Consider the following 22,942-nt stretch of genomic DNA (forward strand, 5'->3'; position numbering starts at 1 on the left):
GGTAAGGGGTTGGAGGAGGGGCTCAAGCGGTGTCTCATGGAAGCTCCACAGGATGGTTCTGGTGGGGCTTGAGGACACAGGTTGAAAGTCTGGAGAGTGGAGAAAGGTATCTGGAAGTACAACCAGTACTGGGGTCCCCTGATGGGCAGGGCAGAGAGGGGTAAGCCAGGAGCCAGGGCCAGAGGCATAGGAGATGGGGTGGGGGACAGGAGAGGGCAGGGGCTGGGGAGCGTCTCCTGGAAGGAGAATTCCCGCGACGGCCTCAGCTGGGAAGGGACACTCCTAGTGGAGCCAACTGTACTTATAAAGGGCACATCTGGAAGTATGGGACTTTTGTTTCTGAGAATGAAGGTGTGTGTGTGTGTGTGTGTGTGTTTGGCATTCTAAGAATATTTCAGAATACTATAGGAAATGACACTTGGTGAAATGTAGAACCTAACAATTCATTTAGGATTAAACTGAAGTGTGTTGTCCATTTCTGAGTGTTGCTGACCGGTCATGAGATAACTCATGTTGCACTTAAATTAATTTAAGTAATTTTAAGGTCTGAAAGCAGTGTAGAGTTTTAAAAGAGTGGAATAGTATCCAGCTGCACGGGCAAGTTCTGGCTTGAAATAGCCGGTCAGCAAGTTAAGATTAAAAATAGTGTCAATTGTAGCTGTTATTTTTATTGTCATTATTGTGATGAGTGACATTTACCACTTTTTGAGAGCTGGTGACTGAAATGGGAGTCTTACAAATGATGCAACTTTCCAGAGAAAATGATTGTTTACCCACATTCTGGCTGGAAGCCTCGTAGATGCCAGACTGCAATTAGTTTCAATGTTTACCATTCACCAGCCTTGAAGTCTGCCCATTTTTGAGGAGGCTTCTTAGGAACTCAAGGAGAGAATAAGTTAGAATAAGTGGTTTTGCGTACTTGAAACCTTCAGCCTGCACAGCCAACTGGAATAAAAGCCCTACATGCTTCTGAAGAATTTTCATAGCAGCCTCGAGGGAAGACGGCTCTAGTTGCCAGGGAGGCCCGCAGAATGCTGAGCAAGCTGTGATTTATTTGTTTTTCCAGTTGATAAATCACAGATAGTTCTAACATTGGCTTATACTTTTCATATCACAGATTTATTTATTCAGACAGTTTTCAAAAAGGCAAATAGCAAACCACACGCGGTAATAACAATGTGTCCCTTTCCCTACACGTCCGAACCTCTGCAGGCGTTATTTGGCTTAACTGGCCGCCGCCTCATTTAGAGGGCACACCCAGGAACTCAGATGCTGATCTAAATGTGGAACGGTACTCACCTAGAAATCTCAGGAGAATATTCAAAACCTCTCTTCTTCTCTTTAGTCCAGAACGAGTAATGGAATACTGTTTTCCCCTCCCAGTATTATTGCCACAAACTACTATTCCACCCTGACATTAGGCCAAAAGGAAGAAAATGAGAAACACTTGATTGGATTTTGATTCAAATTTGCAAATGGAACAGAATAATTGGTCTGTCTGGGGACTGCCTGTAAATATAATAAAATTGGACCATAGAAAAGAAATGCTAAGTCCTCTGACCAAAGCTGTTGTAATATTCCCCTGAGCTTGACTAAGCTTTACACAGGCTTCTTCCTGACTTCCTTCTTCCTGGCTTCCCTTCTCTTACAGCAGTTAGTTAGTTTAGAAACTCTGTAATTGTAAATTCATTCTCTGCCCCTTTGAGAAGTAAATCTCTTTTAAGCTTCTTGACAGTATTCCCCAGGACCCTCTTTCTCCAGGACCTGGGAGCCATTCCTTTGAAATGTAATCATCAAAGAAAATAGTACCTCCCCCAAAGTTGTAAGACAGGAGGTGGACAGGGCACGTTGACTTTCTCATTTCCCTTTTCATCGCAACCTCACTGAAGTCCTTGCCTGTGCCCTTGCCACTCCACTAGGTTTCTTTTGCAAGGTGTTCTAACGACCTCTGACTGTCAACTTAAATGACCTCTGTCCACTGCTCACTCACAGCTGCAGAAATTGCTGGCCTGTCTTTCTGCAGCATCATCTTCTCCTGGCTGTCTTCACCAACAATCCTATTTCCCCTCTAGGTGCTGGCCAGTGTCTCCTGAGCTCCGTTCCCAGTTCTCTTCTCCTCCTGCCTTACACATTGCCCTGAGCCATTTTTTACTATTCTCTGGTTTCAACTTGTGTAGGTGAAATGTGTCCTTTCAGCCTTGGCCTCGTCCCTGGCCTCCAGACACCTACCTTATAGACCAGAGGTCAACTGACCTAATGTCCATTTCCTTAAAACTGGTCCCCCCCCCAAAAAAAAAACATTTCTTGGAGTATTTTATATCCTCAAGAGAGCTTATTAATTTTTGCATTTAAAAAGTTAAAAAAATGAATTTATCTATATACCCTTTATAACTATGTATTTTTTCTAAGAATTTTCCAAATTTGTAGTATTTTATGAATGATAAACTGTGTGTTTTTATTTTATAATCTTGAGACTACTTTAAAAGCTGTTTAGTATTAAGCTTGAAAACTTTTTGAGTTTTACAAAATTTTATTAAAGTTCAACTTTAAAGGAAAAATAGGACACCTAAGTGATGCAAATAGATTGAACAGGGGCTCTTAGACAACCTGTCTTTAATATGTTTTTATTGATTTCAGAGAGAGAAAAGGGAGAGGGAGAGAGAGAGAGATATAGAGACATCAATGATGAGAGTCATTGATCAGCTGCTTCCTGCACACCCCCTGCTGGGGATTGAGCCTGAAACCTGGGCATGTGCCCTGACCGGGAATCGAACTGTGACCTCCTGGTTCATGGGTCAATGCTCAACCACTAAGCCACACTGGCCAAGTGACAGCCTGACTTTAAATGAGCTGGCTCAGCATGGCTCTCCTTTCCTTCTAGGTTGAGCTCCCTTATCTCCCTACTTTGTATCCAAAGCTGCCATCACAGTGGAATAACTGAAGTAAACTGCCACTCCCAGAAATGTCTGCATTTTCCTCCCACCCGTTCTGGAATAGCTTCTCTCCACCCTTCTCTGCCTGGGCCCACCATCATCATATACCAAGGTATCACGCACTCAATATTGCCATCTGTCTAGGAAGCCTGCCATGACATCCCCTTGCCTCTGTAGAATTAATTGCTCTGTCTCCTGTGCTTCATAACATTTCTGTTCATATCCTGATTATAGCATTTAGCAGACTCTACTATAGATTTTGTTTATGTGCCTTTTTCTTTTGGTAGACATTTAGTTCCTTGAGGACAGAGATGGGCTCAATTCACCTTTGGATCCCGGTGCCTATAATAGTGTCTGACTGTTGGCAGATAATCCTTAAGTGCTTACTGACTATATGAATGAACAGAGACCCAAATTGTGATTATTAATTACTTGTCTAGCTTTTCTATAGCAGCAAAGATAAGGGCCCCCGGGACTAACAGGCTGAGAAATCTTTGATGGTTTAAGAAAAGATTTCCAACCTTTGGAAATAAGGAGAAAAGCTGACCACATGACCTTCAATGTCACTTTAGAGCAACAACAGTCTGCTTAGTAGACAGGGGTCACCTGTGGGCCAACCCAGCCAGCTGTCTGCTCTTCTACAGCCCGCAAGCTAAGTACGGTTTTTAGGTTTCTCAGTGTTTATATAAACACCTTCATAATATCTTTGATTTTTACCTTTTGGTTCATAAAGCCTAAAATATTTACTATCCAGCTCCTTAAGAAATACTTTGCTGAGCCCTACCCTAGAAGGCAATAACTTTGTTTCACTAATAATTTACTATTGATTATGGCATGTTACAATTCTATAAAGTTAGAAGTTATAGTCTAGAAAATGGATAATATACAATGATTGTATTTTCTGTTTTGTATTTAGCTCAACAACCTTTTTCTTTTGTTCACTGGCTATATAAAATTCCTGTTTCCATACCACCTTTAAATCAGATTTTTCACCCTAATATACTAATTCCCTTATCAATTAGTTAAATAAACTTTAACATATGCTAGCTATTTGTATGACAATCATTTTTTTCATATTTTGGGGACTATTCTTTGACAAGGATTTGGGGACTAAGAGGTAGTACTTAGGGACAGGTGGCTGCTAGGCTGGGGGACAGCGGCTGTGAGGTAGGAGACCCTCCAGTGTTGTGTAGCCTTAGTTCTAATCTCCCTTTTCTCCCAAGAAGAAAAAGGCCAAGAAGCTAGACACCCAGAAACTCAGTTTTGCTGTATTTGGCCATTCTGGTTGGAAAAAGGTGAAAATGATAAGAAAGGACGCCCTTTCCTTTCTCCAGGGATAGGTGCTCGCGATTGTCTCCCACTCGCAAAGCGAGGTGTTCATTCCTGACATAGTCTTTCCAGCAGCTGCTCCTTCTCTCTAAAGATTTCCCCTCTTCATTCTTTTTCAAGGAGAGTTTTCTCAGCAGATTGGACTAAGGCCAATGCGCTCAAGCGAATACTGGCAAGCCGAACCTGGGTCAGGGAGGTTTCTTGTATTTGCTAAAAAATGACCTTCTGATATTGTCTGGGGTTTCGATTATCAGTGCCACTCAGAGCTCTTTTACTACGTGCTGGGGGATGGGCATGGCCATGCGTCAGCCCAAGTCTTAGATGCTAGAAAAGACCATGCCAACAATGGAGTCAGGGGCTGTGTAAACTAGAATTGAGTCCTTGCTCTCCGGGAACCTGAAGTAATTATCTTCATTCAGCGTCCAGAGACCTGAGAGGCAGCAAGATAAGTTGGTTGCACTGGTTGGCTGTACTAGGAGGACATTTTAATCAGCTTGACTGTCAATCACCATGACAGCTTACACTCAAATATCCCACCAAAAGGCGAACATCTGGATCACTCAGTCACACTGAAACATTAGGAGCAAAAGAGCTGTCATGTTCTAGGAATTTTTTTAAAAAAGGAAAAAAAAACTATTGAAAATTACCTGCATATTTTTTCTTAATTTGTTTTAAAATCTAGACACCCATTTCTTCTATAATCAAAATACTAACTTTGTGCAAATTTCCCCAAACTAAAATTGTATAGGAGAACTGATGCTAGAAACACTTTACAGGTTTTTTTTTAGAACAACATTTTAAAATTCAGGTTCAAGAAGTTTCATAAGATGTAGATTCATAGATGTGAGAAATTAATTAGCTCTGCTCAGAAGCAATGGTTGTGAGCGTTTTGGGTTTTTGGTCTGTCTCTGCCTGGACTGGAACAGGCTGTAAACAGGAAGCAGGAGCTGTGAATAATGTGAAAATGTGGGTGGAGGGTGTTTGAGTCTGTGTCTGAGTGGGTCCCTGACCATGGCTCACTCTTGGGTGACCACCTTCCCTCCTCAGCAGCCAGCACCCTCCAATGGGAGCTTGTGCAGCTGCCACTGACACCTGTGTGGCTGGTGTCCTGCCTCTTTAGTTCTGGTATTGACAAAGATTGTCTACTTGGTCCAGGTCTACTCAGCCTCCCCTGAAATTTTCCACTCAGCCTCAACTTTTGGACTTTGGTGTTCATCTCCTCATTGTTCAATGTTAGCCAGAGTCCTGCTAAGTTGGTTTAGCTGGACATCCCGTCCTCCATGTGTGATCACCCTCGATACCTAATCAGGTTCCTCATCTCCCACCGTCCCCCAGGTAATGTTCGATCACCTTGGCCTGCCTTCCTCAAGAATCCTTTTAAGTCATTTTAGCCAGAATTCCCACATACAACTGATGCTTCTTGGTAATTTTCTATCCACTGACCCCCACCCTGCTACCTGCCTATAAATTCCCACTCGCTGTATTTAGAATTGAGCCCACTCACTCTCCCCCAACCCCAAGAGCCCATTGCAGCATCCCTTCACCCTCCAAGATGGTCTTTAACATGTATCATTGAATGACTGTTTCTTTAACAGCGCTGGTTGTCTTTGTGGCTGTGGCAGAATGCTCAGTCCTCACCACCTCCAACCACCACAGGCCATCTCACTGCCTGAGACCAGCCCAGAGGGACTAGAGGTCTCTGTATATTAATTTCTACCACTGCATTCTCTCTTCTGTTCAGGCACCAGGCCTCAATGAAATGGAATTTAAAGGAAAGCTCAGTTTTCTTCATTATAGGCTCACTCAGTGATTCTCAGACTCATAAAAATTTGCAACTAAGTGTGGCATATTAGAAAGTGCTCATTAGGAAGTCTTTTAGAATGAACAAGGCATAGCTTTGACCCCAGCATCGTTCTAAGGTGTTCCTCGTTGGCCACATTGGAAGATTCTTTGGGCAGGGACGGACTTTCATGCATTAATGTGATATATGATAGTGGATGACTGTTTGTTGTTTTGTATTAAACATATAAATGGTGGTCAAGGTGGAATCATTAAGCACTTGTTGGTTATAAGTGGGTGAATCTACCCTTTGCCTTTAGTGAAATAGCTAAACCAGAATCCCCAGCTGTGAGTTAGGAAGCTCCCTCTAAACCTTGCCTGTTCCTCCCTGCTTGCTCATTACACCCCACTTCCCCATCCCCCATGTCGATTGGAAGAAACACTTTTGGGGCCACATTGGCACAGTGGCTTATCACTCTAGATAAGAACCCTTATCAATATTGGATTAATCTATTTTGATTTATATAAAAAATTAATAAAGTTCATTGTTTATTTTTAACTTATAAAATCCACATTGGACTTTCTAATTCTGCTATCCTCAAGCCCTTTGGTTCGGGCATTACTGACCCACTACAGTCATTTCTTGGCAGACCTCTTCCAGTCATTCATTCATTAATTCATTCTATGAATTTTCAACATATTAAGAATTCAGCCCGGCCGGGCTTGGCTCAGTGGTTGAGTGTCGACCTAGGATCCAGGTGATCAGGGTTCGATTCCCGGTCAGAGCACATGCCCGGGTTGAGAGCTCGATCAATGACTCTCTCATCATTGATATTTCTCTCTCTCTCCCTCTCCTTTCCTCTCTCTGAAATCAATAAAGATATATTAAAAAAAAAAAAATTCAGATTTTTCTCACTCTCCAAGTATCTGGTAAGAAATAGAGTAAGGTAATTTCTCAGGTTGTCTAGCACACTCTGGCTTTCCCCTATTGTCTCACCACTAAAAGATAAACTGGGCACACTACCCCACAGTCTACAGGGGAGCCTTGGGGCATTTCTTGGGTAGCTCAGCATGAATTTGGCTCCAGCAGGGACTGGAGCTGATGTTAGCACCATCTTGTTTCTACTGCTATTGGCTTCTTAGAGGAAAGCTCCATAGCTGAATTCACACAAAAAATCAGTGAAAATAATTCCAGTTCCAACCTCCACACAAATACCTTGTCAGGGTACTTGTTACTGCTCTCATTGGTACCCTACGCAGGTCACAAAGTGTTAGTCAAGTTAATAATGATGATGTTGCAACACTAACTAAACATTTATTAGTCAACTATAATTATTGCCTGTTATGTTAAGTATTGTAAATAGAGTCCCTTCCAAATCAGCAGGTTCTGCAATCACGGATTCAAACAAACTTGAATAGAAAATATTTCTTAAAAAAAGTTATGTTGTTGCTGACGTCTACATAGGCTTACAATGGTTGTGTCTGTACTGAACATGTACAGATTTTTCTCTGGTCATTATACCCTAAGTAATATAGCATAACAACTATTTACATGCATTTACATTGTGTTGGGCATTAAAAGTAATCTAGAGATGATTTAAAGTATTTGGAGTATGTGCAAGGTTATATGCAAACACTGTGCCAACCCTTTTATATAAGGGACTTGAGCATCTTTGGATTGTGATATCCTTGAGGGTCCTGGAAGCAATCGCCCCATGGAGAATGAGGGACAACTCTATTATTTTAGTTAAATCCTCACACCTGTTACTGTTTCCATTTTCCAGTTGTGGGAATGGATCGCTATTGTTAGCACACAGGAGTCACATTCAGGACTAGAGCCCTTCATGGGCAATGCCATGCTATGCTTTTTTCCAACATCACCAGGGTCCCTTACCCGTCCCTGAAAATGCACTACCAACCTCCTGGCCTCTTTCTAAGGCACTACTAGGTGGGCCTACATTGAGAAGCCTGTCCCCACAGCAGCACCCCGAGTCCTCCCCTGCTTCAAGTTAGCTCCTCAGGTTTACTTTCTCGTGTTGTTGGGTGAGTCTCTAAGCAAACTGAGCTCCCCGAGGGAGGGAATTGGGCCCTCACCTCCTTCATGCTTTGCAAGTTCTCCCTATACAAGTCCCTGTTGTCATTTTCAATTGACTGAGGAAATTGGTCTCCTGATCTTAACTGGCAAGGACCCCTGGTTCCTGCTTAGTTGTGAGGAAGTAACTTTCCAGAGGGAGAGGCAGTATTTTACTAGCGTTTAGGGGTTTTTTGATTTCTTAGGGGAGCCCGAGGGCTTACTCAGCCACCCAGCTCAGAGGTAAACATTCCCAGGCTCAGTGCCTAAGGGCACTCTGTCATTTTAATGAACCTATTTACCAGGTAGGAGGCAATTTTCTTAAAGTTGCACAAAGTTCTGTTCAGTCAAAGATAAGTGTCTCCCAACTGAGCTTTTTTGTTTGGATTTTGCCCAAGGCCTTTCCCTCAGCCTTCATTGTTAGTCCACAGAAAGCCAGAGAGGGTGTTTGAGATTCACTTTACTAATTCATGGCCTATCAAGAAGCTTTGTTTTCAACCGACTGGCAGGTGCATTGGCAGTCGATTTGGAGCCTTGGCCGGTGCACTCCAGGGGATTAACAAAACCAAACCAAATAAAGCAAAAAAACCAAACAACAACAACAAAAACTTCCCTCAATTGTTTAAAAAATAAGATTTTGAAACTAATGGTGGAAATAGTTCCCAGTGTGGGCACAGCTGGTTACAATGGTAATGACACTAGCTTTCCTACGGGAGCAAATGTGTGCTTTCTGTGGTGTAGCTTTGGGCCGAGCCCCCATGTCTTTTGAGAGTTTTCTTCATATCTTCTTTGTTTTAATCTGCAATGGAAGCTGGTCTAGGGTACACAAACGGGAAGGGACTTTACTGTCTTCTTTCTTTCATGATGGGTGAAATTGCTGTTTCCCAAGTTTGAATTTTGGTCTAATGATTCTTTTCCCCCTCAGGAGGAGTCTCAGTTTCATCCTGAGTTGTGTTAGGAAGAGGTGATTCCCATAGTTAACTGTGACTGGCAGGTTTCTTAGGTAGGAAGCCCCAGGTTGTTACAGTTCACTGAGAAGGTGCTTTTGACTTTTAGCAGAATGTAAATTAGCTTGGTTGTAGGTTGTATTAAAAAAAATCTCTTAAGCACTGCAAAAGTTTTTCTCTGAGGGGAAATTAAAGCTCAGATTGTGAAGCAGGAGGTGCACTTGTTCGTTGCTTTGTGGTGTAGGAAAACTTTACCTTGCATGTCTTAGGACCCTACCTTTCAAATAAGGCAATCCATAGCTTCCAAAAGGTTATTTTGTCAAGTGTAATTTTAATTTGATTTTTGCGACCTCAAAGTTGAGCTGCAAGCTTAATCAAACAAACATAATCCCTAAAAGCGCGCATATTTCTGAATTGAATTCTTTTACCTGGTTCAATGTTGAGAGAGTAGCTGTCTATTTCCAGATGGAGCTGTTGGGCTGCAGCAGAACAGAAATCCTCCAGGACCCGGTGCACGGCCTTGGTGAGGTTGTATGGCACCGACTTAGCAAACCTCATCTTGCTATTCACAATCACACTCCCATTTCTGAAGTTAAGTATTTCAAGTTGCTTAAATCCTGTAAGATTAGATCGCAGATATGGAACCAGCTGCAAAATAAACGATGGTTGGTTTACTCTTAAGTGTGTTCTAAGAGCTCAGCCGCTGCTAATTCCATTTATACTCACTTTTCATTATCTGAGGCATAAATTTCCATTTATTTGTTTATTTTTGTGTGCTTGGATTTAATGTGAGACCAGAACACCACCACTTAGTGATCTATTTGCAGTGATTATGTCCCATATTTTCACCTTTCTCTCTGTGTATTGAGATGGATGGGCAGTAGTTTTGTTCATAATGAATTGTGAGAACAGAGGATTTTAAAAATCCAGGCAAATGCTATCAGCAAAGCAGGGATGCCAGGTTGTTTTTCATTTTTGTTTTTAAATCCAAGTAAATAAAAACATGTTCCAAAATGAGCTCAGAAGCAAACTTCCCTACGCCTGTGTAAATGGGACATCTATTTGGAAGCAACCAACTTGAACTGACCCATTGAAATAAGCAACAGCTTAAACACCGCTTCTGTTTATGCAGAGTACGTTTCACTGTCAACACAAGCTCGCTGCAGTGGAAACAGCAGGAACTGGCAGCCAGGCCTGGAACTGTTCCTAACGAGCTGCGTGACCTTCAGTGAGACACTTAGCCACTGTGTTGTACCTCAGCATCCTTATCTGAACTGTGAGGGAGAAGAAAAGGTGGTTCCCTAAGGACCTTTCCCAACTTATAATGTAATAATATCAAAAGTATGCCCCAGGGCACTGTGCTTCAGGCTCCCGCATCTGCCTCCTGTGGGCCATAGCCATCCTTGAGATCTCTTTTCAGAAATGTTTGAAACTCGGTCAAGTTTGCCTTGCTCCTGGCCCTGTACATGAGCCACTCACTCATGCACTGACACCTATGAGTCCGGGGAGCACACAGGTGCAAGCTGCAACCTCCCAGGCTTGGCCCAGACCAGCTTTTATTTCTTCCCTTTCTCCACCCTACCAGAATTTTGACTCTGACCCTGACCCACGTTCCTGTACATCCCCCTTGCCCTCACAGTCATCGTGAAAATAAAAAAATAAAATACAGTTTTACACAGAGCTTAAAACTTCATTTTCCCATCTACACTCCCATGATTTTGCCTACCTACTTTGAACTCGTTCTGTGTGTCTTAGCATTGCTTTGGATTCAGGTGGGAATTCCCTGTCTTCACCTACTGTGCAATGACTAGCTGCTTCTTTCTCCAAAATCCATTCTCCTCTTTTTCATGAAAAAGATGCTGCCTAGCTAGAGACCACATTTCCCGGTCTCCCTTGCCAGCAAGGTGTGACCAATGGAATATGAATGGAAGAGATGTGGGCAACTTTGGTATCATTTGCTTAGGAATTCTTTGCCCTGGGCTTTCTCTCTCTCCCCTTCTCACAAGTGGAAGCAGGGTAGTGACCCAGCTTTGTGTGAATGAGGAAACACCCCCAATTGGGGTTGGCAGAGTTACAAGACATAAGGAATATAGGTTCCTGGGTGATACTGTTGAGTGGAGCTGTCCCACCCAAGTGAAAGAGAAATGAACTTGTATCTTATTTAAGTGACTATATTCTTGATCTCTTCATTATGGCAGCTTAGCAGGTACCCAAATTAATATACCAGGGTTAGGTCCACTGGGACTCCATTCCTTGAGATTGTCCCAATTATCTACTCACCTCATTGTGAGTGGTGGTGGGGGAGGGGGGAAAATTGCACAAAGTCTTCCTTTAAAGTTCATTTGAAGAATTAGTTTTATGTAGTTTTAATTTATATAATAACTTATATGAAGCTTACAAATATTTATCCTGTTATTTTCAGAAATTCTGTACTCTGTGATATGCACTGTGTACTTGGCTTTAATTGGCATTTGTGCAGAGGTATCACATGGCTCAGCATTTCTTACTGTACAGGCATTTCTTATCGCGCACATAGAAACAAAACAAATGTGGGTTTGGAAGGTGTTTTATAATCAAAGATATATGCCATCATGATAATCTTCTCATTGGCTTTGTTAGGAATCAGGAATGATAAGCCATTTAATCATTTTTCAGTTTTAAAAAAACTTAAGGGGAACTAAAAAAGAGTCATCTGTGCTGGACCTTTCGAGCTTTGAGCCCTTTGGTGGCTCAAAACAGTGACATTATAACTTAGGAAAAATCTGCTCATACTGCTTTTAAATCTCAAGTTCAGAACTTGAGTGGTTATGTATTATTCTTGGGAAAACTAAATTAGGAAGAACTATAATGAAAAGATCTTAAGTATAAATTTGTTCCCAGGAGGCTGAGTGGCAGTGCCTGCTCATATGTTCACCAGAGAACTCACTTGCCTGTTGGATCTGAATCAATCTCAACACTCTAGCTAAATGCCTTCAGCAGCACTCTCTTCTAACCTGCATTGCTCAAGACAGCCAGTGATTATATTATAAAGTAACAACAGAAAAAAAGAAGAGACACACAGAGGGTTGTAAGTAGTGCCCACTCACCAACTGTGTGAATCTTTGCTCCAGAGCTTGGTACTCCAGAGAGCTCTTGTTGAACAGGTCGTTGGAGAAGGGCATGTTAGCGACACGCAGACTGAAGAACACCACCAGCTCTCCGCCCTTGGCAGCTATGGTCATAGAGCTAGTGGTGATATACTGTAAAGCTGGAAGAGGAGTGGCATTCTTCAAGAAACGGTCTGGCATGGAAACATATCCACTGAATCCTGGTACCTCAGAGGAGGCAGGAGTGTTAGATAGATCCATTTCATTTAAGCCTTGGACTATATCTTGGTTGCCTGGACTCAACCTGTTATCTTCTGAAGATGCGGGCAAATGTGAAATTTCCAAAGCCGGTTGCCTGATGGCAGAATAATCATCAGTGGGGATGGTTAGTCCTGGGATTAGCAGTGTCTGGTCAATGGATGTTATGTCTGTGGCACTTTGATCAGTCAGAGAGAAGATGCTTGATGCAGTAAAGAAAGGTAGAGTTTCTGATAGGGTAGTAGAGGCCATAGCAGGTGGAGACAAAGAGCTGTCCATGTTGAAGGCTCCTGATATCAAGTCATTACATCCAAGCATTCCCCCAAAGAATAGAAAGAAAGAAAAATATCCATAGTTAAACTTAAAACAAACAAACATTTACATTGATTATTTTAATGTCATAATTTGAAAAATAAGAAATTGGTACAGAAAGGGCAGGCAATCCTGTGTTTAAACCTAGAGAGACAGAGGGTAGGTCCTGAATCCATTTTCTTCAGGCCTTCTTTTTTTAAAAAAATATATCTTTATTGATTTCAGAGAGAGGAAAGAAGAGGGAGAGAGAGAGACAGAAACATCAATGATGAGAGAGTCATTGATCGGCTGCTCCCCGCACGTCCCCAACTAGGGATGGAGCCCGCAACCCGGGCATGTGCCCTGATCAGGAATCGAACCCCGATCACCTGGATCTTTCTTTCTTTTTTTTTTTTTTGGCCCAATACATCTTTATGTATGAGACTAAAAGATTTCCAATTACCTAGAGTTCCTGGAATTACACTCAGCCAGAGACAGCACATCTAGGAACCAAGTGGTAAAAGCTGACTAGGTCACCAGGTGGTGCCAAACCACAGATGGCATTGAATAGATTTGGATCCCACATCCGCACCTGGAATTCCATCAACTAGCTGTGCAGTTTTGGCCCAGAAATTTTATTTACCTTCCAATCATGCAAACCTGTATTTTCTTCAGTTGTACTTTTTTGGGATTCCAGTTATCATATTTTGGTAGTTTTAGCAATTAAAATTTAAATTATGCTTTTCAAAAATTGTATAATCTGACTGAATAGCTTGCTAATTTGCAAAATGATATTGAGAGAATAAAGGTGTGGGTTACACATATAATTTGAACTTTATATTCACCATACAACTTGCTAAATGTTTTATAATATTTAAAGATTTTGTCACTTTTCCAGGATTTGTACCTTGATATTTTCTACCACCATTTTGCATTGTTTTCTTAGGTAAGTACACATTGAACTACTGAAGTCTACTCTCATTTTTGTGTTAAATTAAAATCAATAAGTGTTTATGAAAAGTGGTTAAAGGAAACTATCAGATAAAAAGATTGGTGAGTTATTAAAGTATTCCAATAAACCTAAATCTAGAGCCGCTGACAATATTTAAGGCATTAGAAAGATCAAAACAGGGAGCTTTCTGTGATTACTTCAGTAGTTTTGGCAAATATGTGGGAGAGCTGTACTGAAATCTAAGTGCTAAACATGATGAATGAACTGTCTGGATGCAGATATAATCTTTGGACTCTCAGTCAGCTAATTTACTAGAGTGCAATCACCCAAACTGAAATTCCAAGTGATAAACAACTCCAAGAGGTGGACTCATATTAGTTTTGCTAGTTTCTTAAAATGAAACCTGCCTGCTGATGAATTGTACACACATTTCAGAGAAGCACCCTCTTTTCTTGCACCTGGGAAGGGCGCTTAGGTGTGCCTACACATAATTCAGTCAACTGTCAGAAATGATGTTTCCTAACATCCAAGATCTCTCTGGATATACAATGTAGTTTTATTTAAACCTCCAGTGTCATGAGCTGAATGTTTGTATCCTTCCCCCAAACTCATATGATGAAACCCTAATCTCCAGTGTGATAGTATTTGGAAGTGAAGTCTTTGGGAGGTAATTAGGTCATGAGGGTGGAGCCCTCATTAATGGGATTAGTGCCTCTGTAAGAACAGTCGTAAGAGAGATCATCTCTTTCTGTCTCTCTGTCTCTCTCTCTGCCATGTGAGGATACAGCAAGAAGGCATCAGTCTGAAAACCAGAAAGAAGGCTCTAACCAGGAACCAAATCAGCCAGCAAGTTGATCTTGAACTTCCCAGCCTTCAGAACTGTGAGAAGTAAATTTCTATAGAAGCCACCAAGTCTATTGTATTTTGTTATGGCAGCCGGAGCTGACTAAGGCATCTATGGTAGGATCTAGGATGAGTAAAATGAAAGGCTTCAGGTGTTATCAATGATTGGGGTTGACCTCTTTGTGTCATGGGAAATTCATGTGCATTGGTGTTCCTGTGATGTGATCTCTGTGCACCTCCAGATGATAAGCACAGTGACAGATGTCTTTGTTCTGCTTCTGGGCCAGCATCTCATTACTCATACCTTTCTCACTATATAGACTTTAGTCAGATTAAACGAGGTCCTTATATTGTCATGAACCAATAAAAATGAATTGGCAATAAGAACAAAGAAAACTAAACAAATGAAAAAAATTGAAGAAAACATTAACTCCAGGAAAACAAAAAGGAAACAGTTAGAGCAAATAGGTCAACTGTGATCTATAATGTAAACACTGAATATTGATTTAACAATAGTTATCACCATATTGAGAGGGGATAGTATTATAAGAAATTTTAATTCTTATTTAAAATAATAAAAAGTCAGTAAATAATATAGAAGACTGACACAAACAATAGTGTGGTGAAGGCCTGAAGTGGGGGGTGGAAGGGGTCAAAGGGGAAAAAAGAGGACATTTGTAATATTTTCAACAATAAAGATAAATTAAAAATAAATAAATAAAAGAAAAATAATAATATGGAAGACTGATGACTCAAAAGATATATATTATTTAAAAATATGGGAAGGGCAAGTACCAGAAGAACTAGCTAATGGGGTCAAAAGGGACTACTTTTGGTAAGTGGGGCTACACAGTAAGGAGGTATGAGATCACAAAATGCTGTATTTGTCAGAACACTTTAATATAATTTGACTTTCAAAAAAATTAAACTTTTTATTTTGACACAATTGTATATTCATATGTAGTTCTGAGAAATAATAGAGAGGGGCATCAATGAAAATGGCAGAATAAGCAACTCCAAAAGTCAAGTTATCCTTCTTATTTGAAAGTTACAGGTAGTAAGTAGCTCTGGAGTAATAAGAAATATATACAGAGTGGGGCAAATATAGGTTTACAGTTGTTTGTATGGAAAATAATACAGTAATAAATAAATAATAATGTAAGAATAAACTGTTTCCTATACTCACAACTGTAAACCTACAGTTGCCCCGCCCTGTATTTGGTCGTTGGCTTCAGCTCCTAAATTTCTGACCCTTGGGCAGTAACTGGGAAACTATGAGGCCAAACCCATTCCAGGGAGAAACTGGGAGCTGTGCATTTTTTTTTTTTTTTAAATATATCTTTATTGATTTCACAGGGAGGAAAGGAGAGGGAGAGAGAGAGAGATAGAAACATCAATGGTGAGAGAGTCATTGATTGGCTGCCTCCTGCACACCCTCGACTGGGGATCAAGTCCGAAACCCGGGCATGTGCCCTGACCGGGAATCGAACCCTGATCGCCTGGATCCTAGGTCGACGCTCAACCGCTGAGCCAAGCCCCGCCGGGCGAGCTGTGCGTTTTTGCCTGCTCCCTCTGTGCCGGGCCTGGGGCATGGCCGTGGGAAGTGCCTGTATGTCCATTTGTAACCGCTTCTGTGTTTTCTGTGGTTCCAGAGGACTTGTGAATGCTGAGCCCTATTGGTTCTCAGAGCTGGGCGATTTGGAGCTAGTCCCTTAGGTGGTGGCATAGAAGTTGGGAACCCCCAATTTACAGTTGATTGATCATAAGTACAAGTGACAGCCTGGGACTTGCGACCGACAACTGAAGTGAGAGAGACAGTCTTGTAGAACTGAGCTCTTTACCTGTGAGGTCTGTGCCAACTCCAGGTAGTTAGTGTCATAACTGAATTGTAGGACACCCAGTTGGTGTCTAAAGAATTGGAAAATTGGTTGCTGTGGAAAAAACACAACCCCCTCCCCCCCAAATCCAACTCTACACATCTGATATCAGAAGTGCTGTGAATAGAGAAAGAGTTTCCCTTTTAGTAGCCAAGCCCTCAGGAGCTTTGGCACCCGTGAGCGGTTATTGAAACAATTATCTGATGATAGATTCCAGCTGACTGGAAGCTAAATCAAAACAGAGGCCTCCGGAATGTACAAGCTGTGGCAGAGGGTTTGAGAGTGAGCCCTAAATCGATTTAAAGGTGGAAATCTGTCCAAGAATCTGAAGAGGTTATGGTTGCAGATCCAATTTCAAATTTATAAACCTTGACAATGGTAAAACACTCACCTAATTACCAAAACTTGGGGTGTGGGAGAGTGAAGACGGTTGAATTATGAGTTTCTGATAGTTTTACCTTCCATAGCAGTACATCAAAAATGCTGCCTAATGTTGGTACATACGGTGTAAATGACAATGCCTCCCCATTAAACTTTAATGTAATCTTTCTTAGTAGCCTTTAGGGATCTTTTAAGAAGGAATATCTCGTGAAGTGAGGAAATATTTATCTGAAAATCAGCAATTTCTTGAGTGCCATTACAGTTTCTTTTTCAACTGTTAAAAACCAAGTGAAACTTCATGTAATCCATTTTTTAGAATGGCATTACAGAAAATGTCTGTGTTTATAAAAGTGCTTCTATTCTCCATCCTTTAACATTTTAAGTAATGAGCATATATTATTAAAAAATAATGATAATTACTATTAAAAAAAGACAATTATTTAGTCACTTAACATAAATATATATTTTTTGATGGGGGCATAAAATCTGAGGTTGCTGAAATCTCAAATGTTACCTCTTCTGCTCCATGAAATACATAAATACACATTACACAAATTTACATTCAGATAAATATACATTTAAAAGTTTTCTCATAGATGTCATTTTTAGATTTTTGTAAACTTCAGATAAAAAATAGCTCCTTGGATGTCTGGAATAAATGGACAATTTCAAATGTATTGACATATTAAGTAAAGATCTTAAGCAGAACCATCACAGAAGCAAAAATATCTTCTACCAAATCTTTATTAGTAGTAGTAACATTAAAATAACACCTGGATTAAACTGAAACTGGTAAGAAACTTACTTCCTAAACCCTGGAGGACTTCATTGTGCTTTCTTACTATTTTAGTTGGATATTTCAATGAGGTTATAGCCTCAAAAATCTAGCCTTAGAATTTTGAGAGGCTAGATTGAGGATGAGATGGAAAAAAACTAATTTATTTGGCACCTGTTATGATTTTAGGTGCTGTACAAGGGATATTAAAAAAAAAAATTCCATTTACTTTAAGTCATTTTATAAGCTTCTAACTGATTATACATTCTGCACTTTCTACTTGCTGTAAAGTATCTATTTAATTATGTCTTCTTAAGTGAATGAAGTGGGTCACTGAGAGAGGCAGCCCAAGGCTACAAAGATGAGTGTCCTCTTGACCAGGGACCATCTGTACAATGAAATATGCATGTCTATGGATTCTAACATGAGGCATTTGTCTGCTCAAATCACCAATCAAAGGCACATTTTTTTTCAGTCTGGTATATTACAATTTTTCTTCACTAAACAAAAGTGAAGAAATCTATGAAATCTTATTAGACTTAAACCCTGCCTCATATAATACAGAAACTGCATCACCTTGATTACTTTCTCTTCATTGTGAGTTACATCATCTCTAAAAACTTTCAATTTAAAATAGCCCTATATAAGGAAATTGTGAGTATGCATTTGGAAAAAGCCCATCTATGTCTTTCTCTGGTCTGTTGATGTCCTTAATAAAATTTGTCATTCCCTTCTCTAAGAAATGAACAAATGAAGTAATTGTGGCATGAATTTCACATGCAGTGATGCTGTACCTTTTAATAGCATAGCCATAGTTCAATTCTGAATTGCTTCTGAGTTATTTATTCCAAGATTATTGAAAAGGTTGCGTTTTCCCAACTTTGATTTGCAAAGTGAAATAATAAATATATAATTATTCTCTCTATTAATAACTTCATATGTACCTAAGAAAATTATAAATATTTTTGTTTCTGATTGTTTATTACTAGCATATGGAATACAATAGATGGGCATGTTGATATTGCAACCTGAAATCTTGCTAAACTTATTTGATCTTTTTTTTTAAGGTTGCTTGTGATTTTCTACATAGACAATTATGTCATTTTCAAATAAGTGTAGTTTTATTTCTTCCTTTATAATTTGCATGCTTTTTCTTATTCTGACTTATGATTAGGACTTCCAGTCTGATGTGGATAGAAGTGGTGAGAGTGGACATCCTTGACTTTTTTTTTTTGGACATATTTGTTAAAAATTTCAGGGAGAAAGCTTCTCTTTTTTACCATTACATATGATGTTAGCTATAGGTTTTCTGTGCATACCCTTTATCAGGATGAGGAAGTTCCCAGTTAGTTCTGGTTTGCTGAATTTTTTTATTGTGAATGGATGTTGAATTTTCTCCAATGCTTTTTGTACATCAATGTGGTTTTTCTTCTTTAGACAGTTAACATAGTGGATTATATTGGTTGATTTTCTAATATCGAACCAGCTTTGCATTCTTAGGAGAACCCATGTTGGTGAAAAAAGATTAAGATTACATAAAATGTGAATTTGGGATTGCGGAAGGCACACAAAACATTACATAGTATGGTAGCATCTGACATAGTCATCGATGATCCTTACTTCCTGTTATTCATACCCCTGTATAGTCCCCTCCTACATTGCATGGGACTGTTTTCCATAGAATGCTATGGAACAGATGATGTATGATTTGAGACTAGGTCATAAAACTACTACTTCTTCCACCACACTCTCTTGAACCAATTGTTCTGGAGGGAATCAGTAGCCATGTTGTGAGGACACTCAAGCAGCCATGTGGAGAGGCTCCTATGAGGAATAACTGAAGCCTTTTTGTAGCCAATTTGCCAGATATGTAAGTCAAGCATTTTAAAGAATGAACAGAGACTTTGTTTGTATGCAAAGTTGTTTATCTACCAGTAAATAAAAGAAATGCAGTATGGATAAGAATTTTAGAGGAATGTCGGAGCACTTTGTGTAGAGTGCTCGGCACATGCCCAGTGAGGACTCATGTTCGGTCTGTAAATGAGAAGTTGGCAATTGGTCAGTTAGAGGTGGTCGGTCAGTGGTTTCTGTCAAGCTCTGAGAGCCGGCAGAGAAGATGTATTTTAAGACAGGGGTTGCCATGTCCCAACCATATCTAGAATAAAATAAGTTCTGTTCAGAGTTTTCAATACATCTCTGATGTCTTGCGAAAGTTAATGTGGTATGGTTTGTGCTGGGAAAATATTGTGAAAGAATGTGAACTGTGTTTAAAGACAACTGGGTGTCTTTTCAAGGGTATACTGAGCATCAGCCAGCAGAACTTTGGGGATTATCTAATTTTAGAAAGTTCTGTAGTTTTAATTATCTTTGGGCTATTTTATAACCCCATAAGCTATAGAAAATTAACGGTAAATAATTCTAGTCCACAGAGATGTTAGCAAATTTTGTCTCATGCAGATGCCATTGATTCCCCTCCTGTGAAAGACACAATTCAAAACATTGTATTTTACTGCTGGGTGGATTTTGACCAGTTTTGCAGCAATTTGTGAATTTGTGCCTGCATTCCCAATCGCCTGTATCAGGGGTTGGCAAACTTTTTCTGAAAGGGCCAAATAGTAAATGTTTTAGGCTGTATATGCCATGTGACAGTTTCTATTGCAACTACTTAACTGTGCAGTTATAGCTTTAAAGCAGTCATAGGTATGGCTAAAGTCCCATAAAACTTTATTAATGGGAGATGAAATTGAATTTTATATAGTTTTCACATGTCACAAAATACTATATACTTTTTCCAACCACTTAGAAATGTAAAAACCATACTTCACTTGCAGGCCATAGAGAAACAAGCAGTAGGCTGGATTTGGCCCACGGACTATAGTTTGTTGACTGCTGGCTTATATTTTGTTTATTTTAGCATCCTCTTTTAACCCAGTGTAATATCTTACAGATTCCCTGCTTAACTAATGAGTTAAATAAAATCTTCAAGGTGTGTTCATTTTATATTTGAATGAGAACCAAGATTTTACCCTTTTAAAAAAAATATTCTTTAACATGTACCAAAGGCAGTTAATAAAGTTCAATTTAGATATTTGGAGAACACGAATCCAAAAGCTGAGAGATTCTCTGCCCTGAGTGAATATTAGAATCCTGAGAAGCCTACAGAACTCTATCAATATCAGGGCTCTTCTGCAGAGAAATTGAAATAGACATTTAGACCCTCAGGAGAGGGCCCTGCATTTGTATGTTTGAAAGCTTCTCCGGTGATTCTAATGTGCAGTCAGGATTGAGAACCAGTTTGTTTGAAGACATGGTATATAAAAAAATGTTCTGGTATACCAAAGACAAGTTGCTACTTTAAGATATACAACATAGAGTAAACAATGAATAGAATGCCTGCATATTAATAATGTTGCGTGATATTGTTTTAGTTTAAAGTATAAGAAAGATCCAACTATCTGAGATTATAAATTGACTTAATCAATCTCTTAAAGTTTTTCTAACTGTTTGGAAATTGGCAAATTAAGATTATTGCCAAAGACTTAAGCATAAGTTCTATTTATTAAATTGTTACTTCATTCCATAAGAAATTCAAGGTGGACTAAAGACCTAACAGTACTAGTAAGAACCTGTAAAGTGTATGATTTCCACTCTATCGCATAGTGTTCTTAGTTGTTTTGATGGGAAGACTTTTTTAAGCAGGAACTCTTAACACTCCAAATCTCAAAGTTTTGAGTGACCTTATGGTGCACTCACTAATTGTGATGACTTAACTAAAAAATACTTAGCTAAAAAATACCAAGCAATTTTATTCCTATCTGAAATTTTATACCTTGCAAAGTAGTCCCACATTTTATCCAAAGTGATCCTGAGGTTTTGATAAGTATTATAAAAGGTAATTATATTGCATACACATTTGTAATTTATTTCCCATCCATAATCCAAGCTTTTCCCACTATTTGATTCAACATCAGTTACTTAAATACTCAATAAACACTTTGCTTTTTGTCTTGGCTCTCTCTCCTCTGTGTCCTGTGTTGCTGTGTCTGCCCTCCCCTCCCCTATGCTGCCACATTCACACACAGTGCAGCTCATCTGCTGCACCAGGTAGCCTCTAACCTCGGCATCCAAGGTCATGCATTCTCGTGCTTTCTCCATCCTTCCTTTTAATGAGTCCCAGTACACACTCTTATTGCTGGCGTATTTTGTTACTGCTTTCTTTCCCTACGCTCTTTTAAAAAATGTTATATACATATGTCTATTAACAGCCCTTTGAGAAAGGCAAGGTAGGTGCTGTACCCCATCTACAAATAAAGAATATGCAGCTAAGAAAACTTAAAAGTCCTTCTCAAAATTAACTTATGACAGGCTCAGTACTAAAACTCAATTTTCTTAACATATCCATTTTATTTCCACAAAAAAAGCCAAATGTCGTTCATGTTTCCCTCTTTGCCGGTGCTTCATGAATTCATTCATGTATGCATGCTTAAATTAATTCAATAAAATTACCAAATATCTACCATCTGCCAGGAGCTTGTAAGGCACTGGGGCAATAGTAATGAACAAGATAAACACATTCCCTGGTGTTTATAGTAGCTGAAAATACTGCAGTTGCTCCAATCTATTGAGCACCTTCTGTGTGTGTTATCATACCTAAAGGTCATATCCAAATTATGAGGTGCTATCACTTCCACTGTGCAGGTAAAGAAACTGAGCCATAGAAAAATTAATATAACTCTTAATATAGTGTCAGCGATGAGGTACTTAATAAGACTGTATACTTAATGCGGCAATACACCTATGGTCTTAAAGAACAGCAGGTAACTTAGCAAGGTGCTGGATCTGACGTGTTGTAAGGAGCTGGAAGGAAAGAGGTGAGGGGGGCCATCCTGTAAGGGGTGCTGATGAACCCCGGGACTCACATGCTGCCTACAGCTCAGAACCGTGAGCCTGCTAATCAGGGCCACACGGGTTTACTAAGGTGTGACACAAAACAAAAGGGTCGGCTTTTTACTTTTCAATAATGAATCTCCAAACCACAAAGTCCAATTCTGCAGGGATATAACTGTCCTCAAGTGCTGTTTCCGCTAGGGAGGGTCCAGGAGCTGGCATGTGAGCCATGCCCCTTGTTACAGTGAAAACACAGACTGCAGAAATTTTGAGTTAAGGGAAACGACATCAAGTACATTTGAATAGCTGTGAGTTTGTTTCTATTCCTCATGAAACCTCACTGTGAAAGGGCAACTGCATTTACTAGCAACAAACTTTTTCTCAGGAGAGCAGCTCACCCTGTCTAAACCCCAGGTCCTGAGGAGGCCGGTCCTGAAATTAATGAACCAAATGTAAATGGAAAGAAAGAGTCAAGGTACTTGTAAGAAGAGCAAGCAGCTCGCGCCCACTGTGAGGTGGAGCTGAGTCCGCAC

At 40.0% G+C, this 22,942-nt stretch overlaps 1 protein-coding gene across 1 annotated transcript in view; it reads right to left on the minus strand.

Moving 5' to 3' along the window:
* The window catches only part of IMPG1 (interphotoreceptor matrix proteoglycan 1), a gene marked incomplete at both ends in the record, with an annotated part of 106,518 nt that overhangs the window by 13,515 nt on the left and 70,061 nt on the right, over positions 1 to 22,942 (minus strand). Inside the window, 2 exons of the mRNA XM_081140619.1 lie at positions 9,488 to 9,707; positions 12,146 to 12,674. Coding sequence (XP_080996745.1) covers positions 9,488 to 9,707; positions 12,146 to 12,674 — 749 coding nt within the window. The remainder of the gene's footprint in view (positions 1 to 9,487; positions 9,708 to 12,145; positions 12,675 to 22,942) is intronic.

The sequence above is a fragment of the Miniopterus schreibersii genome (genome assembly GCF_964146895.1).
Source record: "Miniopterus schreibersii genome assembly, chromosome: 6".
In the NCBI taxonomy this organism is placed as follows: Eukaryota; Metazoa; Chordata; class Mammalia; order Chiroptera; family Miniopteridae; genus Miniopterus; species Miniopterus schreibersii.